The 19016-nt window shown below is 43.3% G+C and overlaps 1 protein-coding gene across 1 annotated transcript in view; it reads right to left on the minus strand.

Annotated features, from left to right (window-relative positions):
• Window positions 1–19016, minus strand: part of FRAS1 (Fraser extracellular matrix complex subunit 1) — a 174007-nt gene that overhangs the window by 86239 nt on the left and 68752 nt on the right. Inside the window, exons 7-14 of the mRNA XM_030022887.2 lie at window positions 18087–18170; window positions 17356–17457; window positions 17061–17252; window positions 12761–12850; window positions 11107–11254; window positions 8627–8770; window positions 8170–8304; window positions 319–462 (exon numbers count right to left, since the gene is read on the minus strand). Coding sequence (XP_029878747.1) covers window positions 319–462; window positions 8170–8304; window positions 8627–8770; window positions 11107–11254; window positions 12761–12850; window positions 17061–17252; window positions 17356–17457; window positions 18087–18170 — 1039 coding nt within the window. The remainder of the gene's footprint in view (window positions 1–318; window positions 463–8169; window positions 8305–8626; window positions 8771–11106; window positions 11255–12760; window positions 12851–17060; window positions 17253–17355; window positions 17458–18086; window positions 18171–19016) is intronic.

Genomic DNA, 19016 nt, shown 5'->3' on the forward strand with positions numbered 1-19016 from the left:
AAACCTGCTGGCAAAGGCCATTTTTCTTCCCGCAGACAAATGGATTTGTCAAGCCCTCAGAAACTACTCAGTTAGGCTTTCAAGCTGTTCAGTGAGGGAAAAAACCTTAAACCTTTCAGCATCTGATTAGCTTAAATGAATTAATAATCTTACAAACAAACAGCAGCTTTCCTCATCTGATATTTATGCACAAGGTGCATCTGGCTTCTTAGACATGAATAAAATCACAGCTGCTGCACGGCTAAATGAAATATTGATTCCTTTTTTGCAGAGCATTTCTCAAGCTTCTTGCAATTGGAGAAGAAAACAGGTATTTACCGCTGCAGATTCCATCCTTTGTATAAAATCCCTGTCCACAACTGGCCACACAGAGCCCCGCTTTTAGCACGCGTGATGCGTCTTTGCAGGACAAACAATTGTCCTCAGCAGCACCCCAGCATGAGGAACAGGACTCGTGACAAGCTGCAGGAAAGAAAGGTGCAGGATTAACAGACAATCAACTTCCAGTCATCTCTTTAAAATGAGCAGTTTGCAGTAATTCACTTTTTTTGCAGTTTTGTTTCTTAAATTCACAGGCATTCGCTGCTTCAGAAAAGGAAAAGAAAACAAAAAACCACTGCTCTTCTTATGTTAGTATCTTTTATCCAAGCCATCTCAGGGGTACAATTTACAGCTTCATTTTGTACATGCAATATTACATGCTGTATACATCAGAGCAGTTTCTGTAGCTGTAATCAGACTAGGAGGAGTGTTGGTAACACTGTTAAGTCCTGTTTGTTCATCCTGGTGCTAGGGGCTGTATGAGCACAAAGGGAAATGGGAAGAGATCCCATGATATGCTACTTAAAAAAACAGACCTGCAATCAGATCCTTGCAGTGACTGCCGACATTAACCCAGCTGCATGTACAAACACAGAATTAGACTGCAGGGCTGCAATCAAGGTCCTGCAAAATTAAAACCAAGACAGCCTACTTCTGGAAACAACTCCTTCTGCCCTTCCAGGACTCTGCACTGGCACAGAAGGAACTGTCTTCTGGCTGTTGGCCGATCTGGTCAGGCACGGCAGAAATCCTCACGTGCTCAGACTGAGTAATTCATGGGGAAAGGTGGGCAGTGGGTCCCAGGTCCAGTACAGCAGGCACTGCATAACTTTTCCTTGACACTGCCAGCAGAAGAGAAGGGGCATTCCCTCACTGAGTTGAGATACCAGCTACTTTTCTCTCTGGGTGAGCCACGTACCATGGTTGGGACACAGTAATGTTTCAGATATTCCTGAAGTATATCACATTCCTGCAATGCAAGCAGTATAAATGCCCTCTCCATGGCATCTGGGTACAGGAACACACAGGCAGAACAGAGTGATCCTTGTGCATGATGACATCTTACAATTAAACTAATAACTGTATGAAGACCAATTCTGCCTCCCAAAACAGTTGTTGAACGAACCACCTTATTTGAAACTGTACAAGTTCAGCTGTGGGGGAGATTCAGTCCACTGTGGTTACTGTTTATGAAATGTGTGACGCAGACTCATGTTAAATCCTGTGCTACCAGTGCTTGCAGGAACTGAGCAAATTACAGTTCTTTTAGCTATTAGATTTTTTCTCAATTACACCCAAATATGTTCCAAAGATATTCTTAAATTTATTATTTCACAATAAGGCAGGTACACGCTTGTGCTCCCAGAGCATGGCAGGTGGGAGAAAACAGAACCTTTTGACATTTGCCCTGTATCCGCAAACACGTCTGAAGTTGCAACCACCCAAGAAAAACTCATCTGCAAGTAGTCTCAGTGGAATGCAGGAACCAGCAGACACAGCTCATCCACATAACTAAGAGCACATTTACATATAGAACACTGACAAAAACAAACACCTTCCTGCCAAAATAAACCCGCTAAGTGAGAGACAATTCACCCTCTCCCCTATAACAGGTGGGAGTGTTTCCAATCCAGGTAGCTGTAAGTAAGTCTACAGCAAACTGGTGATCACCACTACTCCCATCTCACTCCTGTTCTACATGGTTTCTACGCTTCTTCTCTCTGCTCGAGGCCATAGTTGCTCTTGGGTTTGTTAATTAATGAGATGGAGCACCTATGTTTGTGCTTATATATGAGTCACACTGCACAGCGTAAGATAAACACCCCATCTTAGTGGATCTCACTGCCCCCTAAGGCAAGGAAGTGTTATCATCTCCGTCCCATATATAGGGAACTGAAACACAGAGATGTGATGTGACATGCATGGGGTTAGAACAGGGAGTATTTAGGGGGCCAAGACACAGAACATTTGAGTTCATGCCCAGCATGTGGTCCTTTGACAATCTGGATGTTCCTTCTCCACACTTTCACCTTTGCTTATTTTCCCTTTTCTCGTCTTCTTCTGTTGCCTTGTAACTCACCTTCCTGCATCTTCCTCCCGCCCCCACCCTTAATTCCTGATCTTTCCAGAATGCTATGGCTCTTGTAGTTCCTGAACACTCTTATGTGAGGAGTGTCTCATAAGGACGCTAGGTATCCTGTACCCAAAAGGATCTTCCCCCCGACTCATAAAGCAACTGCCGTCACCACTATCAAGCGCATCTAATTGGGGCTGATTCACAACACGATGAATACCAAACATCCCATCCCAAGGTAAAGATTGTGCACACTTTTCTGCTCCAGTCGATAATTTCCCTTGCTGATAAAAAGCTGCATCTTGTTCCAGCTTGGATGATTCTCAGGGCACGTCTACACTCGAAAGTTAACTGCAGTGTATGAGTTCATGCTGTAAATTCTTAAGTACTGAAATGTCCTCACTTCACCTTCCAGCCATGAGTGTTTGGCTCCTCTCTGAGCTCACTCTGACTTTCTTTTTGAAAGAGTGGGTACCAGGACTTGGATCCTCTAATTAAAGACTTCCCACTGCACAGCTTGACCCCCTTGCTGTTAACCTGCCTCAATATGTTGACACATCTGAACGTACCCAGTTATTTGCAAAGTTCTCAAGTCCTCTCTGGAGGTGCTGCTCCTTTCCTTTCTCTCCTGGCAGCCCGGCCTCCACACTCTGTTTCTAGACAGGCAGCCTTGCTTACAGCTGTATTAAAAATGCACTTTTGATGAAAGCCAGGTCAGTTGGGCAAATGTGCTTTGGCTCCCACCGTGCACCATTTGCTGCCTGCACTAGACCAAGCGCTCCTGAGCGCATCCTCACCTCAATCTCTTCTCTCAAGCAGCTGCCTCAAGCTGTGCCTCTGTGTAGGTCAAAATAACATCTTCACCTCCCGCCAGTTCCACACATTTTGCTGGATGTAAGTCTACCATAAACAATACCTGTGCTGGAAAGGTCTTTGGCATGGCTGGACCCACATCGCAGGCTCTTCTCTGGAGACGGTGCCCAGCAGTATTGCCTCTCTGCCACAGTCTGCGCATGGCCGTTCTGCTGGGCTTTTGTCGTCACCACCACCACTGTCCTTGCCCACGGCTACCTGCAGTGCAAACAACCCTCCCTCTCAGCTTGCCTTCCTTTCTGGCTCTGGCTCTCTTAAGCCTTTCTATGGACACATGGCCATACGGCTAATAAAGCAGCAGACAGGCCAGCCCAGCCCACTCACCTTTTCTCTGCTGCCAAAAAGAAACTCACCACAAATGTTACTCTAAACACAGCCACGAAGAAAGGGAGTGAGACAAGATGGAAGGGTATCTTAGACAAGGTGGGCTAAGAACACTCCCAGTGCCATACTTCTGGTGGGGAAACCTGTAACATCTAGGCTCAAGCCAGGTAATGATACAAACCAGCAGTCTGCAGGTTGGAGGAGTTTAAGATCTTACTTCACCTCCTCTCTCCAGTTCCCAGTTGGCTCTCACTGGCCCTTGGCCAAGATAGTGCAAATCCATGCCTGGGTATCACAGCAGCTTTCAAGTCTTCTAGTGAGGCAGCTGTTGTGTTAAAATTGCTTGTCTTCCTAGATGGGGCATGACTTCTTGCTATCTCAGCTATGGGTAGTGAGTGAAGATGAAGTACAACCTACCAGAGGTCATCAGACCTTCTGAGAAGCTGCAGTGAATTTGGCAAACTGATATGAAACAGATCCTCTGGACTCCAAGCTACTAGACAGAGACCAGGTCCAAATGGCTTCTTTGAGACCGAAAGGGACAGAAAGGGAGAAGATCTAACTAGCAGAGTTCGGAAGAAAGGAAGGAAAGGAGAAAGAATGCAACCCGATTTTTAGCAAGACAGCCACATTTAGCATTTGGAAGTAGCACAAATGACACACAGTACAGGATCGGTAACAATTTCCTCAGGCGGGCCAACAAAAAAAAAATGCTTGCAGCAAGAGACTCAGCTCTGATGTGCAGCTGCAATCACTAGCTCTGCTATGCAAGCCCTCCCCGGGAACAGGCTCCATGGACTTCTCTGACACAGCCGTTTCTGTATGCGAGGTGGCAAGCACCTCCAGGAGTTATCAGCTGCCAGTCTCCAGATGACAAACACGCACAGCCTAATTCATGCTCCTACAGATACAATCCTTCACTTCTCATGCTTGCAGCGACAGGCACCAGGCAATTTATTTTCACATGTCTTGAGGACTTTTCTGTCACTAGTCCAGCAGCTACTAAATCCCAGCCAATATCTCCACTCTGTTTGCCATCAGATGGTACAACCGCAGCTGCAGTTGTAAGCAATGGACCCCCAACAGGTAGGACCCGGGTTCGTACGGATGGGACGGCAGCCCCAACCCAATCCTGCCCTGTGTTTATACACACGCACGCACACCCTGCCCGCAGAAGCTTTGGCTCTTTCAGCACTGGGTCAGTGCCAGACTCAACAGCTGCTCCTCCCCTAAACAGCCAGTCACCAACTCCACTAAAAAAGCAGAGGAAAAAGTGGAAGCATTCAATGAGCCACTGTCAGCTGAAACATCTTTGCCTACAGCAACTAAGTGTCTGTGTGAAAATAAATCAACAGAATGACTGCATCGCCAGGAAACTGTTTTCACCCTTCCTGGCTATTTTCAGTTCAGATTTGTAGGGACTGTTTTGCATTGCCTCCTCCCTTCTGTGTGGATACTGGACTTATGTGCAAGACCCTGCAGCTTAACCAGACACTGCTGCTGAAGGAAAGATGTTCAAAAGATTATAGTTAACCTTCCAGTTGCAATAGGGTGTGCAATTACTCTGCCTCAGCTGATGTGATGGTATTCATTAAGATGCAGTAACACGTCTTTCCAGAAAATCAAAATTAAACAGACAAAATTTCCAGGGACCCGCTTCTTGGTTAAAGCAAGAGCTCTCCAGTGGCTCCTGAGCCAATGGGTCTTTTTCTCTGCTCTGTTACTCAGGAGTTGCAGTGGTGTAATGTAGAAGTCACACAGAAGTGACACAGGCCCAGGCTTTTAGAAGATGAGAGCTCCTGCAAAGTGATGTTTCTGTTCTTTCATGATTGACCAGAAGTCAGAGAATCAATTAAAGAACCACCCACCAAACTTTCCCTGATCTGCGTCAGTGCAGCTATAACATTGCCAGGTTTGATGACAACAGGAGGGCTAACGCAAAGGGCATCCCAGCAAGAGCACAGTAAGAAGTCACTGCTTGGCTTTGGGAAAGCACAGATGGGGTCCGACTGCTCTGTGCCGCGTGGTAGCATTAACCACCTCTAACTTGCCCTCCTCACCGTGAGCTGGGCAAGCTCAGCTTAGTCATGTTCCGTCGTTTATCCTCAAGGTGAGCCTCCGCAGCCAGATATGGCAGAGAAAAACAACAGGTTGTGAATAAAAATTCAAGTGCTTTGCTACAGAGTGAGCTGGGTCTGCCAGTGTCAAGTTACACATTTTGACATTCACATTTTGGGAGATCAAAGCAGAAACACTTGAGTTCTGCCTAGGCTTTTGAATAATCTTGAAAACATAAATAATTAAGTTAGAAAAATGCAGTGAGAGCACTGAACACTGCAAGTCCTTTGAGTCCTTCTGTTCTACCAGGCAGACATCTCTTATTTTTGCTTCCCTTTGCTTTGCCTTTGGTGGGGTGTTTCTTAACTGTTTCCACAGTCTATTTCTGACAAGGAAGACTTCATCTACCACTCTGCTCTAAGCCTGATACAAACTGATCCACGATCTTTAAATACACTGCCACGTAACTGAACCTATTACTTTTTATTCTCAACTTTACATTCTCTTAATGGGTTTTAATACTTTACAGAAGCAGGTGGAGGGACGGGGGCAGGAAACAATGCTTGTGTAAGATTAAAATAGGGCAGGGATTAAACAACCGTATTCTGAAATTCAAAATAGATACAATTAGACCAGATGTTATAAAACATGAACAAAAGGAAAGACTAATTCATTGTGTTTTGTTACAAACAGTGTTTCAACAGTAGGATGGAGTAAGAAACCTGGTTTTATAGGCCTTTTTCATCTCCAGAGTGAATTCCTCAAGAGGGAGTTTACTGGAACTATAGCGATTAACGCAGTCTAGTTCATTCTTTTTGTGATTCTGGAACATGCTTATTGTAGATGTTAAAACCATTATGAAAAAATATTTCTGAACAGTCTAAGGCTCGTCTGGACAATCAGATTAGAGATTTGTAAAAATAAAGAGGATACAAAGAAAGAGTGAAAGGCAATGAATTATGGACCATATCTGAAATTTAAGACGTTCTCCACTGGTGTGACTTTATGCAGAAAACGCAGCCAGGCAGAACTAAAGCAAATTGGTTTAATTCCCTTGAGGAAACAGGAACAAATTTTCCCAGCAACTTTCAGCTACAAGCATGTGTGACTGCAAATTTGGATGGAATGTACAATCAGTAATCTAAAAACCAGTAATAAAATGAAACATTAGCCTTTCCCTACCGCTTCAGCAGTACATGGGCACTGCCAATTAAAACACTAGGAGCAGGTGGAAAGGAAATGGCAAAATAAAACCAAATGAAGTAGAAGATTATTTGATACTTAAGTCTATAAATTCTTTTGGACCGGGTCTCTCTTTTCTATTTATACACGCACAATGGGGCCCTAGTCTATAGTCACTGCTGGAGGACAGAGGTTTTTCAGACTTTGAAAACCTGAAACAAATGGTCAGCTCTTCAAGGCAAACCACTTCAGAAAAGGAAGCTGGACTTGGAATCTAAAGTGCTTTCCCCTGAAACCTGCCAAAAGCCCTAAGCCTGTATTTAAGCAGGAAGGCTAGTTCCAAAGAAATTTAAGTGATGGCTCAAGAAGTTAAGCATGTGCTCCACCCCTTTGATGAATTAGAGCTGCAGAAATAATTAGAAGCCTTCTAAAAAGGCCAACATCAAGAGAAGAAAAGTGTTAACTTTAGAGAAAACAATTAAACTGTCACGATGAAAAAGCAGTTGCCTTACAGTTTGGGAAAAGTAAAAATATTTCAAAGGAGCAGGGGAAGCTCATAAAAGCACTATCATACTTCCATTGAAGAGAAAACTGAAACTTCACGATCTTATTCTCAGTCTTTCCAATCACTAACATACAGGATTTAGACACATCTCAGTGTTTTATAGAATTACTAACTTACTTTGTAAATATGCTTCCTGAGAACAGTTAGTCCAATCAACTTTCAGGAAGAGCGCACCATATGAAACAAATGAATGGCAAAACAAAGCAAAAGAAGTTTTCCAAATAGTATTTTCTGTGCACTTTTCTGACTTCTATCAATCCCCCATCCCTCCAAGCAATTTTCTACGCACTTCAAAGTACCATCTCCTGAAAGGTCTGGCATTAGCCGCTGCAGTTAGTCTGCACTGAACTCAAAGAAAACCCCCAAGGATCAGATGGCCAGGCATGGCTCGAGGTGCTACATCCTTAGTAAAATTAGTGCATACATCCTGCTCTGCATCCTTAACACCACAAAAACCACAGTCACATTTCCAAAAGAAAATTCTGAATTGAAAGAGGACAGTAGTGAAAAAACGCACTGTTCAAACCCAGAGTTTTATCACAACAGAACTGATCCGCTGAGGAATTTTAATGAATATTTCCCCAAGCAGAAATCAATTTTACACTGTATGACTTAGTTCCTCTGTCCACTCCTTCCTTTACTCTAGGGTGAACATTAACACCTATGTCAACAGCAGATCCCTCAACAGAGAGTATATCTAATAGCTCAGGTACAGCTTTTGGCTGCTGTTTTGCTATCACAAAGTATTGCAGTCTTTTTTGCTTTGAGTTACCTGTGCAGAGGAGCTGATCCTGAAAGTATCCCTTCCCACATGAAGTCACACACTGCCCGTTCTGCATTAGCAGGGATGTCTGGCATGAGGAGCACTCAAATCCATTGGTACAGGCTGAGCATGTTTCATTGCAGGCTTCCAAGAGAAAGAATAGAGAAGAAAGTTGTATTAATCCCAAATGTCTTGGATGCAGCAAGACTCCCCTGCTCTGACAAAAGGAGATAATTTTGCCTCATTTTGGCAAAAGAGTTTGAGAATTTGCATTTTTCAGGGGCTTCCACCTGAAACCTCCCGAAGTCTTAAACCCATGGTTACTACTCAGTATGTGCCTGAATGCTTTTCCAGACAAAGCCTGGCAATCTCTTTATAATAAGCTTGTGGGATCCTACAAACAAAAGCACAGCAAGCCACAGAGAAGACAGTCATCTGGCAGGGTATAACCCTTTGCAGAAATTACCTAAGCAAGTCCCTCCATCCTGGTAGAAGCCCGAGGCACACGTCTCCACACAGCGCCCATCCTGCAGCTGCCTCCTTGTGTCTCGGCAGGTGTTACAGTGATCAAAGGACTGAGAGCAGGTCAAACAGTCTGGGTGGCACTCAACTGGCACAAAGAAAAGACGTAGAGGTAAAAACCATCAGCAGTGTTTTCAATCAGGAAGGCACAAAACAAGGCATGCCCCAAAATCAAAGTGAAATTCTTTACTTTTTTCTGTTGGTGGTTCAAGGTGTATTAGTTTTGGAGTGGCTTTTTTTTCCACGATTGCATGAAAGGGGCTAAAAGTTATACTGCTGTGTTCTAGTATGTGAGAAGTTATTACACAGATTGAGATTTGCTAGACTATTGATACAAAGGATATTCACTGTCCACATGGTTTCTCAGCAGTAAAAATCATAAGGCATCAGGAATGAATGGTCCGAAACAACCCGAATTTGAGTTTCCTTCAGTCAAACCCGGCCAAAAGTCAAGACTGTGTCCATGCCAGGTCAGAGTGCAGGTGGCAGACCACTCCCCCTCCAGTCAAAAGTTTTGTGTCACAGCACCGTAGCAAGCATTTCCTGACCACAGGTATTTTCTCAAATGGCATGCCTGCTTTCTCTGCAGAGGCCAAGACAAGGACTACTTTCGCTTTACTACTGAGCTATTTTTGCTTGCTGGAAGAAAACCTGTCTGTTCCTTTCTGACAAGTCAGCAGAAAGGATCCCAATGCTGAGAACTCTCCTTCATTTGCACTAAATAACCTGCAAGTTTCCGGGGAGATGTACCCAATGAAAAAATCAGGAATCAAGAGCTACAGAAGACGTACAGGTGAAGATAACTGTGAATACACAGTGACAAACACAAGGAATGAATAGGAGGCTCTGTCTCTATCCATTTCTTTCCAATAACTTTCCAAAGGTATATGCAGCCCCATCCTTCCATTCTGACAATGAACCGACTACTTGGAGAGGTACAGAATGGACAATTTTTCTCCAGGTACAAAAAACTTCCCTCTGCTCCAACCCAAATGTTCTCAGTGAGAGGGCATATTTGCTGGCTTTAACATAAATACAGCTATGCTTAGGGCTATATGCTTTGTACTGGCTGAGAATGAATGGGTTCCCTCTGCCTGCTTCCCCCAGCACATCTGTGAGAAGCAGCAATAAATTTTTACTGGCTTTAACGAAGCAGATGCGTTAGGGACTGATGCTCTGGGCTCACAGATTGAAATGCTGCAGGCAGGATTTTGCATTTGTTTCTCATCGCTTCCAATGCAAAACAGAAAAAGACAGAGGGAAAACAGCAGGCTTCGGTAAAGTAGACTTCCATTTACGTTTTAGGACACCAAAATGCAAGTTTATCTCTGTATGTCCAATACCGTAACTTCAAAGCTTGTGTTTTCCAAAATGCTACCATTACGGAAGCTAAACAAAGAGGCCAGATTTTCAAGGGTGACCAGTACACAGTGGTACTTCTTTGATAAGAGGGAGAACACAGGGTTGCTGAGAGCACTTTATAATCTGTCCTCTCCTTAGGAGCCTGTGCAGATGCTGTTCCCTTTCAAAAATCCAGGACAATTTTATCTGAACTGTCCAAAACCCATTTTCCTCACTTTTCAATTTGTAGTGCTTTGCATTTTTACTAGCATGCAGTAAATAACAAGCTTTAAAACATTAATATGGCAAATATGCCAAGGCACTCCTCCAAATGACAGCATAATTAAACTGTGAAGCTATTTGCTTTTTACTGAGATAAAACATTAACTGGAGCACTCAGATAAAACCAAAGTTATATGAATGCAACAAGAAGAGCTACCAACATGAAAAGTTAGCAAACCACAGCTAAAGCCTACCAACTATGAAAAGTAAATCAAGGAGAATGACAATATCCTGGAGAGAAATGAATTTATATGCAAAATTAACATCTAAGCTAAGGCTATCCTAATCTTTCCAAACAATTATTAACTGGCAGCCATTCAGCCCCAGGTGAGCTTGTGGCATAACAGTGTAAGCAGGTTCTTTCTTCTTTTCACTCCCAAGAAATAATCAGGAGCCCATAAACTCCAAAACCCATGTTAGGATTCAGAAAGGAGCAGTCCCCTGCGTTATAAAACTCATGTTGAAGACAAAAGAAAAAGACAAAACATCCTGAAAACACCAACACCAAGGAGAAACTCTTTTGCCAAAACAAAGCTATCATTTAAACCAGGGGAGGTCAGCGGGAGCCTTTGGATGGAGCCCTAAACCTCTCTAAGAACCCCAACGAAATTATATGAAAACCAGTTAATTAGCAACAGAAAACTGACGACAAGTTACAATTCAATGCAGGTATCAGACCGGTACTGGGGAAGCAAGGGTCACAAGGATGCCGGAACAACCTCCGTGGAAGAGGTGTATGCGACGCACATGTTCCCACCCAACACGAGTGACGGTAAGAAACAATTGACCCTGGGTCTGTACCTGGCTCACAGTGCGGGCAGCAGTCACCCTGTGCCTCAACAGCCAGGCTGCCCAGCGGGCAGGGCGGGCAGGAGCGCTGGAAGCAGGTCACCTCCGCGTCCCGGCATTCGCATTCTGTGCACGGCCCTTCTTCCCATTTCTCTCCGTTCTGCACAAGAAACACCGATCGGCCAGCATCAGTAGCGAAGGAGAGCCTTTGCACAAAGTGGTTTTGCCATGCATGGAAATGTCTGGGTAAATTGCAAGGCCACATCCATGCTAGCAGTAAATTAAACATTTCTGGGACTGTTTCAGCACTGAGACCTGCCGACATGGGACTGCGTGCCTCTGTACCATTAACCCTCTTGCCCTCTTTGCCTTTTCAGAATAAGGCAGCCTGCAAAGCGCCTACCGAGAAGAGTCCTTGGCCCGTGAACACGTGAACACATTCCCCCTCACCACCCCCTCCAAAGCAGGGTGTTTTTCAGTTAGCAGTAAGTTCTTTCTACTTCTTCACCTCCCTTGGTTTTCTCTGACTCAAAGCATTTTCTCCTGTCTCCAAACTTTGCTGCCTCACTTGTCCACTTCTTTTTCACAGCCCGGTAACAAGCGCTTGAATCTGCTCTGTATCTGAACAGATAGATACCCATAACCTGTCCTCTGTCTGAATCTACGTCTTTGCATAATGACCTTTTTGTCACACTTTAAATCCCTTTCTAACCTTCACAGCTTTTTATTTCCTCTCCTCCTCTCTTCTATTGCCTTGTTTTCCATCACCGAGGACTGGCCGAAACACCAGAGATGAAGAGGGCTCCCCTCCCGCAACCTGCATCCCTGGGTCTGCTCAGAAGGCCACTGAAGCTGCCCTCAGTGGCTGAGGCTCTGCTGGCACCACATGAGAAACTCAAAAGGCAGAAAAGAGACAGCAAGCATTTTAAATGCCCGTGAAGCTTTTGTGTCAGTTCGTCGCTTAAAAGGGATAAAGCACAAACTGGAATAAACCTGACACCTTAATATGTTTTACCTCACTTGGGTCAGAGAAAGAGATTTGAGGAAAGAAAGGCAAGTATTAGCATTAAAAAAATCCCAAAACAGTATTAAACTTTCCGTTTCTCACATCTGCATGCCAACAGCAACAATTAGCTCCAGTCCTCATCTGTCAGAGCAATGAAGAGTCCATTACTGGTATATTTAAACCAAGATACATAATGTTTCCTTTCTATTTAACTTCAGAAGGAAAGTGCCTTGAAAATATTCATAAAATAATGGACTCCTGTTGCAGCAAAAATTATAATCAGTGGGATACATAGGCAGAAAGCTATACATTGCCCCAGCTCTGTAGCCTCGACTTTATAGGATTGAAGTCAGGCATCTTTAACTCCATGAGATGTGCAGGAAACCTATGAGTACGTATATTAAATATTAAAGGGAAATGATTGATTATACTGCACAAAGGAAAGCAAGGCAAACTTAAACTCTGCAGCAGATGCACACATTATAAACAAGTGTGTTCTGTAAATTGTAAAGGCAATCTGCAGACAATATTAATGGATTATTTTTTTCTGTTACACTTGCAAATAATATCCTTCTCCGAACTGGAGAGGGAGAGCCAATTCCTCCAAACCTTTACAAGCAGAACTCACTATTATGTGTTTCGAAGTACCAGGATACTCACAGCTTTGGTATGTTCTTTGTAAACACAGTAACGATTACTTGAAATACATTCAGGACAGCACTTCCCATCTAAGTGAATTAATTCTTCACCCTGTGAAGAGAAAGGTTGCAGCAATTCAAACGGAATCAACACCACCAAAAATACTGTGGAATGCAGAGGCAGAACAGCTCTTGCCCTGGAATGCAATCTTCAATATCTAATTTCACCTTATCTTCTCTCTATCCTACTTCATCTCTGTAAGGTACGGTTTGAAAAATGCACTCAGTGAATACTGCAGTTGCCGAACAAACCTCAGAAAAGGCCTGGGAATTCAGCAATAAGGCCATTACTTCATCCCTAAATCCCACAGAGGAAGACCCCCCCAGTATAACCCACTGCAAGTACAGAGAACAGGAATGCCGTATTTTTATTGTGGATCATTAGGATCTTACTGGACCACTGTCAAAATTTCAATGCATAGAAGCTTACCTTCATTTTGAACGTTCTACTTTTTTTTCCCAAGAGAATTTCAAAGCACATGCTCTATTTATCCCAGATGGAAAAAGCCTGTTCTTTGTTACAATGTACAACTCCACAGAATCCACTTAAATAACTTCAGTTTGAAGATAAGAATTTAGCAGCAGGAGAACGGAATAAAGTGCCCTAATTCGTCACAACTTTTTGTGCCCAAGTAGAAGCTGAATATTTAGAAAAGAGGGAGACTCTGCCTGCAGAAACCAGGACACAGGTCGAAAGACACGGCTTTGATTTCCTGACCCGAGTAGCTTTTCCGGACCAGATTCTCACGCACTGTAAACACAGGCAAGGTAATTCATCCTAGTCAGAGAACAGACATATGTATACAAACCCACTACAATTAAAAAGTTACAAATGAATGGCTAAATTAGATTTGGTGCCAATCTGCACTGAGCACTTGTTTAATCTATGCCCATTAAATGTCGGTGTTAATACCCATCCCAAATCTCAGTGGGCATAATCCTCCTCACTTTGCAACCAGGCTGATTATTTACCTGCGACAAACAGAGAAGTCATGACCGTTCGTTAAATGTTTGCAAGGGGCTCACATACCCAATGAAATCACACAGCTTACACCGATTTCCATTTCAGCATGTTGCTGCTTTCTTCTGATGGCTCACAAAATTCAGCTGAGTGCCAAGTTTACCAAATAGCTTTGCTGATTTACACCAACCGGACACCTTTTCCAGCAGTCACTCCAGGATATTTTTCACTGTGTCACGTTGGCACGCTCACTAATCGGTGTACGTGAATTACTTTCTAGGCATAGATAGGGCAATAACAGCACCGGTCGCTGTTAGTTTCACCAAGGTAGAACAACTAAGCCAGGCCCCACTCTGGCAACTCTCACGCATTTCTGACAATGGGTAAGAAAGGAGAAACCGTATGGCTCTTAGTCATCAAGGACCACACACAGTCTAAATCTCTCTCTGCTGGTTCTATACATTTTTGCTCTTAAATCATTACTTCAAAATGCCATAGGCGGTGGTTGGATCTCATGTCACCACTACGTACTGTAAACTCTCCTGTCCCTATCCCTGCCCACATCCCCACCCACATACATAAACACACACTATAGCAAAACTGAGAACAACTAGCCGTGGAACATGGCTCGCCTAGCCAAAAAAATGCAACCACGCTGCTCTGCCAAGACTCAGAAAAGGGAGAGGCCGCGTGAGATAACTTGTGGCTTTGCTGAAGAGAGATTCATCATATTTCAGGTTGAGAACACTTAAAGGCAGTGATGGGCTAGGAAGCAGAAAAGAGAACAAAAAGTTTTATGCAATCTCTCTCAAACATGATGTACACACCTACATCCACATGCACCGTCCGTAACTCTCAACCCCCTGGCTTCATTTCTTCTAAATACCAGAAAGACTTCTGCAGCTTGCGGGCAGTATGGTAGTCACGCAGCACCCTGCAAGCTCTATCTCACTGATCCCGTAGTTTCTAGGGCTGGCAGGGCTGCTAGCAGAAATGCTCCATCGCCAGCCTACTCAGGTAGGCTGCAGCATCCCCTGCCCGCACCCATGAACCATCCACCTCTGAACATCGTCACGAGTGTGCTTACTTAGCTAGGGTGCTGTCAAGTGCTCCAGCAGGATTATTTGATGGTCTGACAGTTGGAGTGGTTTTGGTTGAGCGCATCCAATTCAACAGCCATAGCTAACCCAGCCTGCCACATAACTTGTATTCCTAGCTCATCGGTAACCTGCTGAAAATGGCTTTTTGAAGATTAGGTCAGAATCACCACAGACACTTTCATTTGGCAGTTGCTGGACAGGTTTGTTTGAAAGGACTTATAAGCTAAACCTCACGTAACGCTGCTATACTATGTCGAGCTGTCTAGGATTTGCAGTTCATATCTGTGGCCTCATTACTTTTTAAATAGGATGATGTGACCAGAAAATTAATAGTGCCTTAATGAGGAGATGAATCCAAACACTCCTAGCTTCACATCAGCTCTGATTTATTGATGCAGGTGCCTAAAAAACAGACCTGCAACTCAAAAAGGAAAATGAAAATATTTCATTTGGTCTTTGAGTAAATATTTTAGTGTAATTAATTAATGCGCACCTTGTATTATTGAGGTAAACTATGACTGAACATGACTTGAGGAAGCTAGTTTATCTTAAGGGAAGCCATGCAGAATAATAAATCCTTGGGCAAATATCTTCTATCAAGTGGGACCGTAACTCTTGTCTACGACAAAGGACACTGTCTTCCTCCTTCTGTCCTCCTAGCAATCACGTTTTGTTCAATTCAAAATTGCAGCGGTTCATGCTCTGACAAATAGTATCACTTTTTTAGAAGCTCTGGCTTTTAGATGGGTGGTTACCTTTGAGAGCCTGAGTTCGAAAAATTGCTGCCAAGTGATAATGCTGCACACTTTTGAACCCCCCAGTTTTGAATCCTACATGTTAACTTCTCCAGCTACTGTTCTGTAAAATATTCCTGCCTTTTCTGAATAATAGATTCTTTGTCAGTACCCAAGATATGAGCATGAATATTAAATAATTCTCCCTACTGAGCCATGACAGCATGCCATCATCATTAGTGTAAATGATCCAATTTACAGCCATAAGCACGCAGGAAGCTGACTGAAACAGATGCAAGTGCACAAGATTTTATGACAACCATGACTTTCCACCCAGCAAAATCTCCCCATGCAGTTTAAGGTCAGATGATCACCAGCAGTACTACACCAGTGACAAAGAGTTTGGGTCCCACACTCAATGCATTTTTGCTATTTAAAAGGCACAATCTCAGATGAACAAACATACACTCTCTGCATGATCATAATTTGGGACCCCATGTGTGGATTCTCACTTTTTTGAACACTCATTAAAACGATCTAATCCAGTGAATCCATTACGTCCAGATTCTGGCTGGACTTCAGACACAGCACAAGGATGCTGCTACTTGGGATTTAGCACACAGGCAGAGTCGCCAGAAAAGCACTGCCACTGAGAGAGGAAACTCAGAAGGCTACAACTGCTTTCCTTCTCTTCACTGACACTGTGGAGTAGTTGGTATAAAGCAGGTATTAGCCCTCCAATTAAAACAGATGCAGTGACAAACAACACGGAACTCTTATCCCACTGCAAAAAGGCAATTCAAAACATATTTGCATGTGTGTGTGTGTGTGTGTTAGTGTGTGAATCATTCAGCCCTATGTAATGCATTTTGCACCTACACTATAGAGCAGATATAACCTGCGGGAGGGGGACGGTTAGTTTTGGAGTAAACAGCACTGGGAATAATATACCTTACCAGCTTCACTTTCAGGCCAAGAATGGCATGGAAAAAATGGGAGAAAAGTGGAACACTGACTTCCATATCCAACTACCTTACTGAAGCCCACTGTAGCATACAGAATGAAGATAAATGGAACATTTCTTAAGCTCTTAACTCCTTCTGACCTATACGTCTCTCCCCACGTTCAGCTCCTGGTAAAGCCGGTGATCACTGAAACCTCTGGGTGTCTGACCCTCCATTATAGCAGGCAGACAACAGCGTGGGAGGGAATCCAAATTAAATTAGTCACTGATTCACACTGGCTTGCTTCACAATGCAAGCCCACTGAGCAGTCAAACTTGCATGGAAAATCTAAAGTTTACTCTCCTTTCCTGTGAAGTGGTTTCAAGGTAATTGCACAAAACAAGCCCCGAGAGAAAGGCATCTTGAGCATCTCAAGATGTCAGTCGAGAAAAAAGAAAAAGGGAGGAAAAAAAAAATCACAAGACTTGACAGATACATCTTGAAAGAAGAAAACCTTTCTTACCTTGGCACACTCCACTTTGGCACACTCTGCTTCCTGGCAAGTGACTTGCCCTTCATCGCACAAACAGAAGTCACAGTGAGTACTATTCCACATCTCACTGTGGTACCTGATAGTGCCATCATACAAGCAGTTTCCCTTGGAAGACACACACTCCTCACAGCATTTCCCAGGACGCTGCACTTTGTTCTCCTCCTACAAAACATCAGCAACCATTGAGCAGGACTGTCTGAACCCGTTGGCATGGGCACAGTGACAGGTGGAGCCAGGGTATCAGAGGTGAATGATTTTTAACTACCTTCTCACAGGTAATAGAGTCACAGGACTCTCTCAGACATCTGACTTCTCCTCTGTGACATGCACATGCAGTGCAGGTATTTTTTTTCCACTGTTCGCCATGCTGTTCAAAAAGAACATGTATACAGTTGTTAAACACTCTTTGTAAATAACCAAATTCTTTCCAGATATCTGTGCTGCTTATGGAATATGATGGCTCCTTCTGCATGTCTGTAGCCGATAATAAACTTTTCTTTACAAATACTTCTCTCTTCATGATCAGCAAAGAGGAAGAAGTGTTATGAGGTCTAGATGACACTGTGATGTGTATTTCTCATTAATTGCAAGCTAGTGACATTGGTGAGGCCTTAACTACTATCATTAGCAAAAAATAATCATTAAGAGAAAATACCACATACATACATTCATTAAATAATGCATTAAATTAATTCCAGATGATACAATGAAAGCTATAAACACTTTGACCTTCACCAGTGTTTTCTGCTTTCCTCAAAAAAAGTGTGAAAAGAAAGTGCCTAATCTGCTTCACCCTGCAAACTTCCTTTCTGCTTGCCAGCAAATTCTTGTCTAGTCCTAATTTCTTGCAACTCTTCTGCCTTTCCAGGAAGAAAAAAAACAAAGGTTGTACTAAGCTATCCGTGCTGGCAGAAGTCAGATGTCGGGGAGAAGGGAAAGAGAGATGTGCCAGAACTTGTGAACAACTGCCTTTTGGTGTGGCTAGTCAAACGTTACCTGGTACACTCTTCCTGACACTGAGCAGGGCTTTGGAACACATTCTGGGCAGCATTTTCCAGGAGACATAACCATAACTTCATCCTAAACAGAAAGCAGGAGAGACAAGTAAAATAAGAGCATGAACAGTTAACACGGAGCTCAGCACCACCGCCTGGAATTCTAGGCATGTAGTATCTGTGTGATAACCCACAGTTACTCAAGGGTCCATTTTGGCTCCAATATCTGGGGGCAGTCTTAACGGCATGAGATCATTGTAGAAAGCTAGAAAGAAAGATATTTCCTTCACCTCATTTTCTGGGCTTCTTGGGATGGCAATTGAGGTCCAAATGCATAGATAGGTATATAGATGCAGATAAAGACAGACAGACACACACACACACAAGATAAAGTACATATATATATTCAGGTATACAGATATACAGAGGAAAAAAAGTATAAAAGTATATATAAACCTATGTAGACAAGCACACTAAAGCATGAGGTGGAAGAGAGAAGAGTGTTTTTTTCCTGGTACTGCCACATTTTGAGGCTTTGAATGTGTGATTTACACTCGCCATCTCTCAGGCATTTGCACTGTTTTACTTAAATCTATACAGCATAACTGTCTGTACAGCTGTTAAATTATGCTTAAAACTGGATTATCCTAATTTAAATTTTTTCATGACTGATTTAAATCACATTGGAATAAGTTGGCACTTCACATCAATATAACAGTTTCTGCATGCCACAACTTTATCCATCCAAAACGTGTCTGTAATTCCCCTGCTACAATTTCACGTACATCCAATGATTTGGAATAATGTTGCTCACCAGCCCTCCCCTCCAGCCACATCAGGATGACCACAAGACTGACTTATGGACTGAAAGTAGTGTAGAAATGCCAAGTACAATTCTCTCATCTGCTTTGTTAGTCAAATCACTAGCTTT

Source organism: Aquila chrysaetos, chromosome 1 (assembly GCF_900496995.4).
Source record: "Aquila chrysaetos chrysaetos chromosome 1, bAquChr1.4, whole genome shotgun sequence".
In the NCBI taxonomy this organism is placed as follows: Eukaryota; Metazoa; Chordata; class Aves; order Accipitriformes; family Accipitridae; genus Aquila; species Aquila chrysaetos.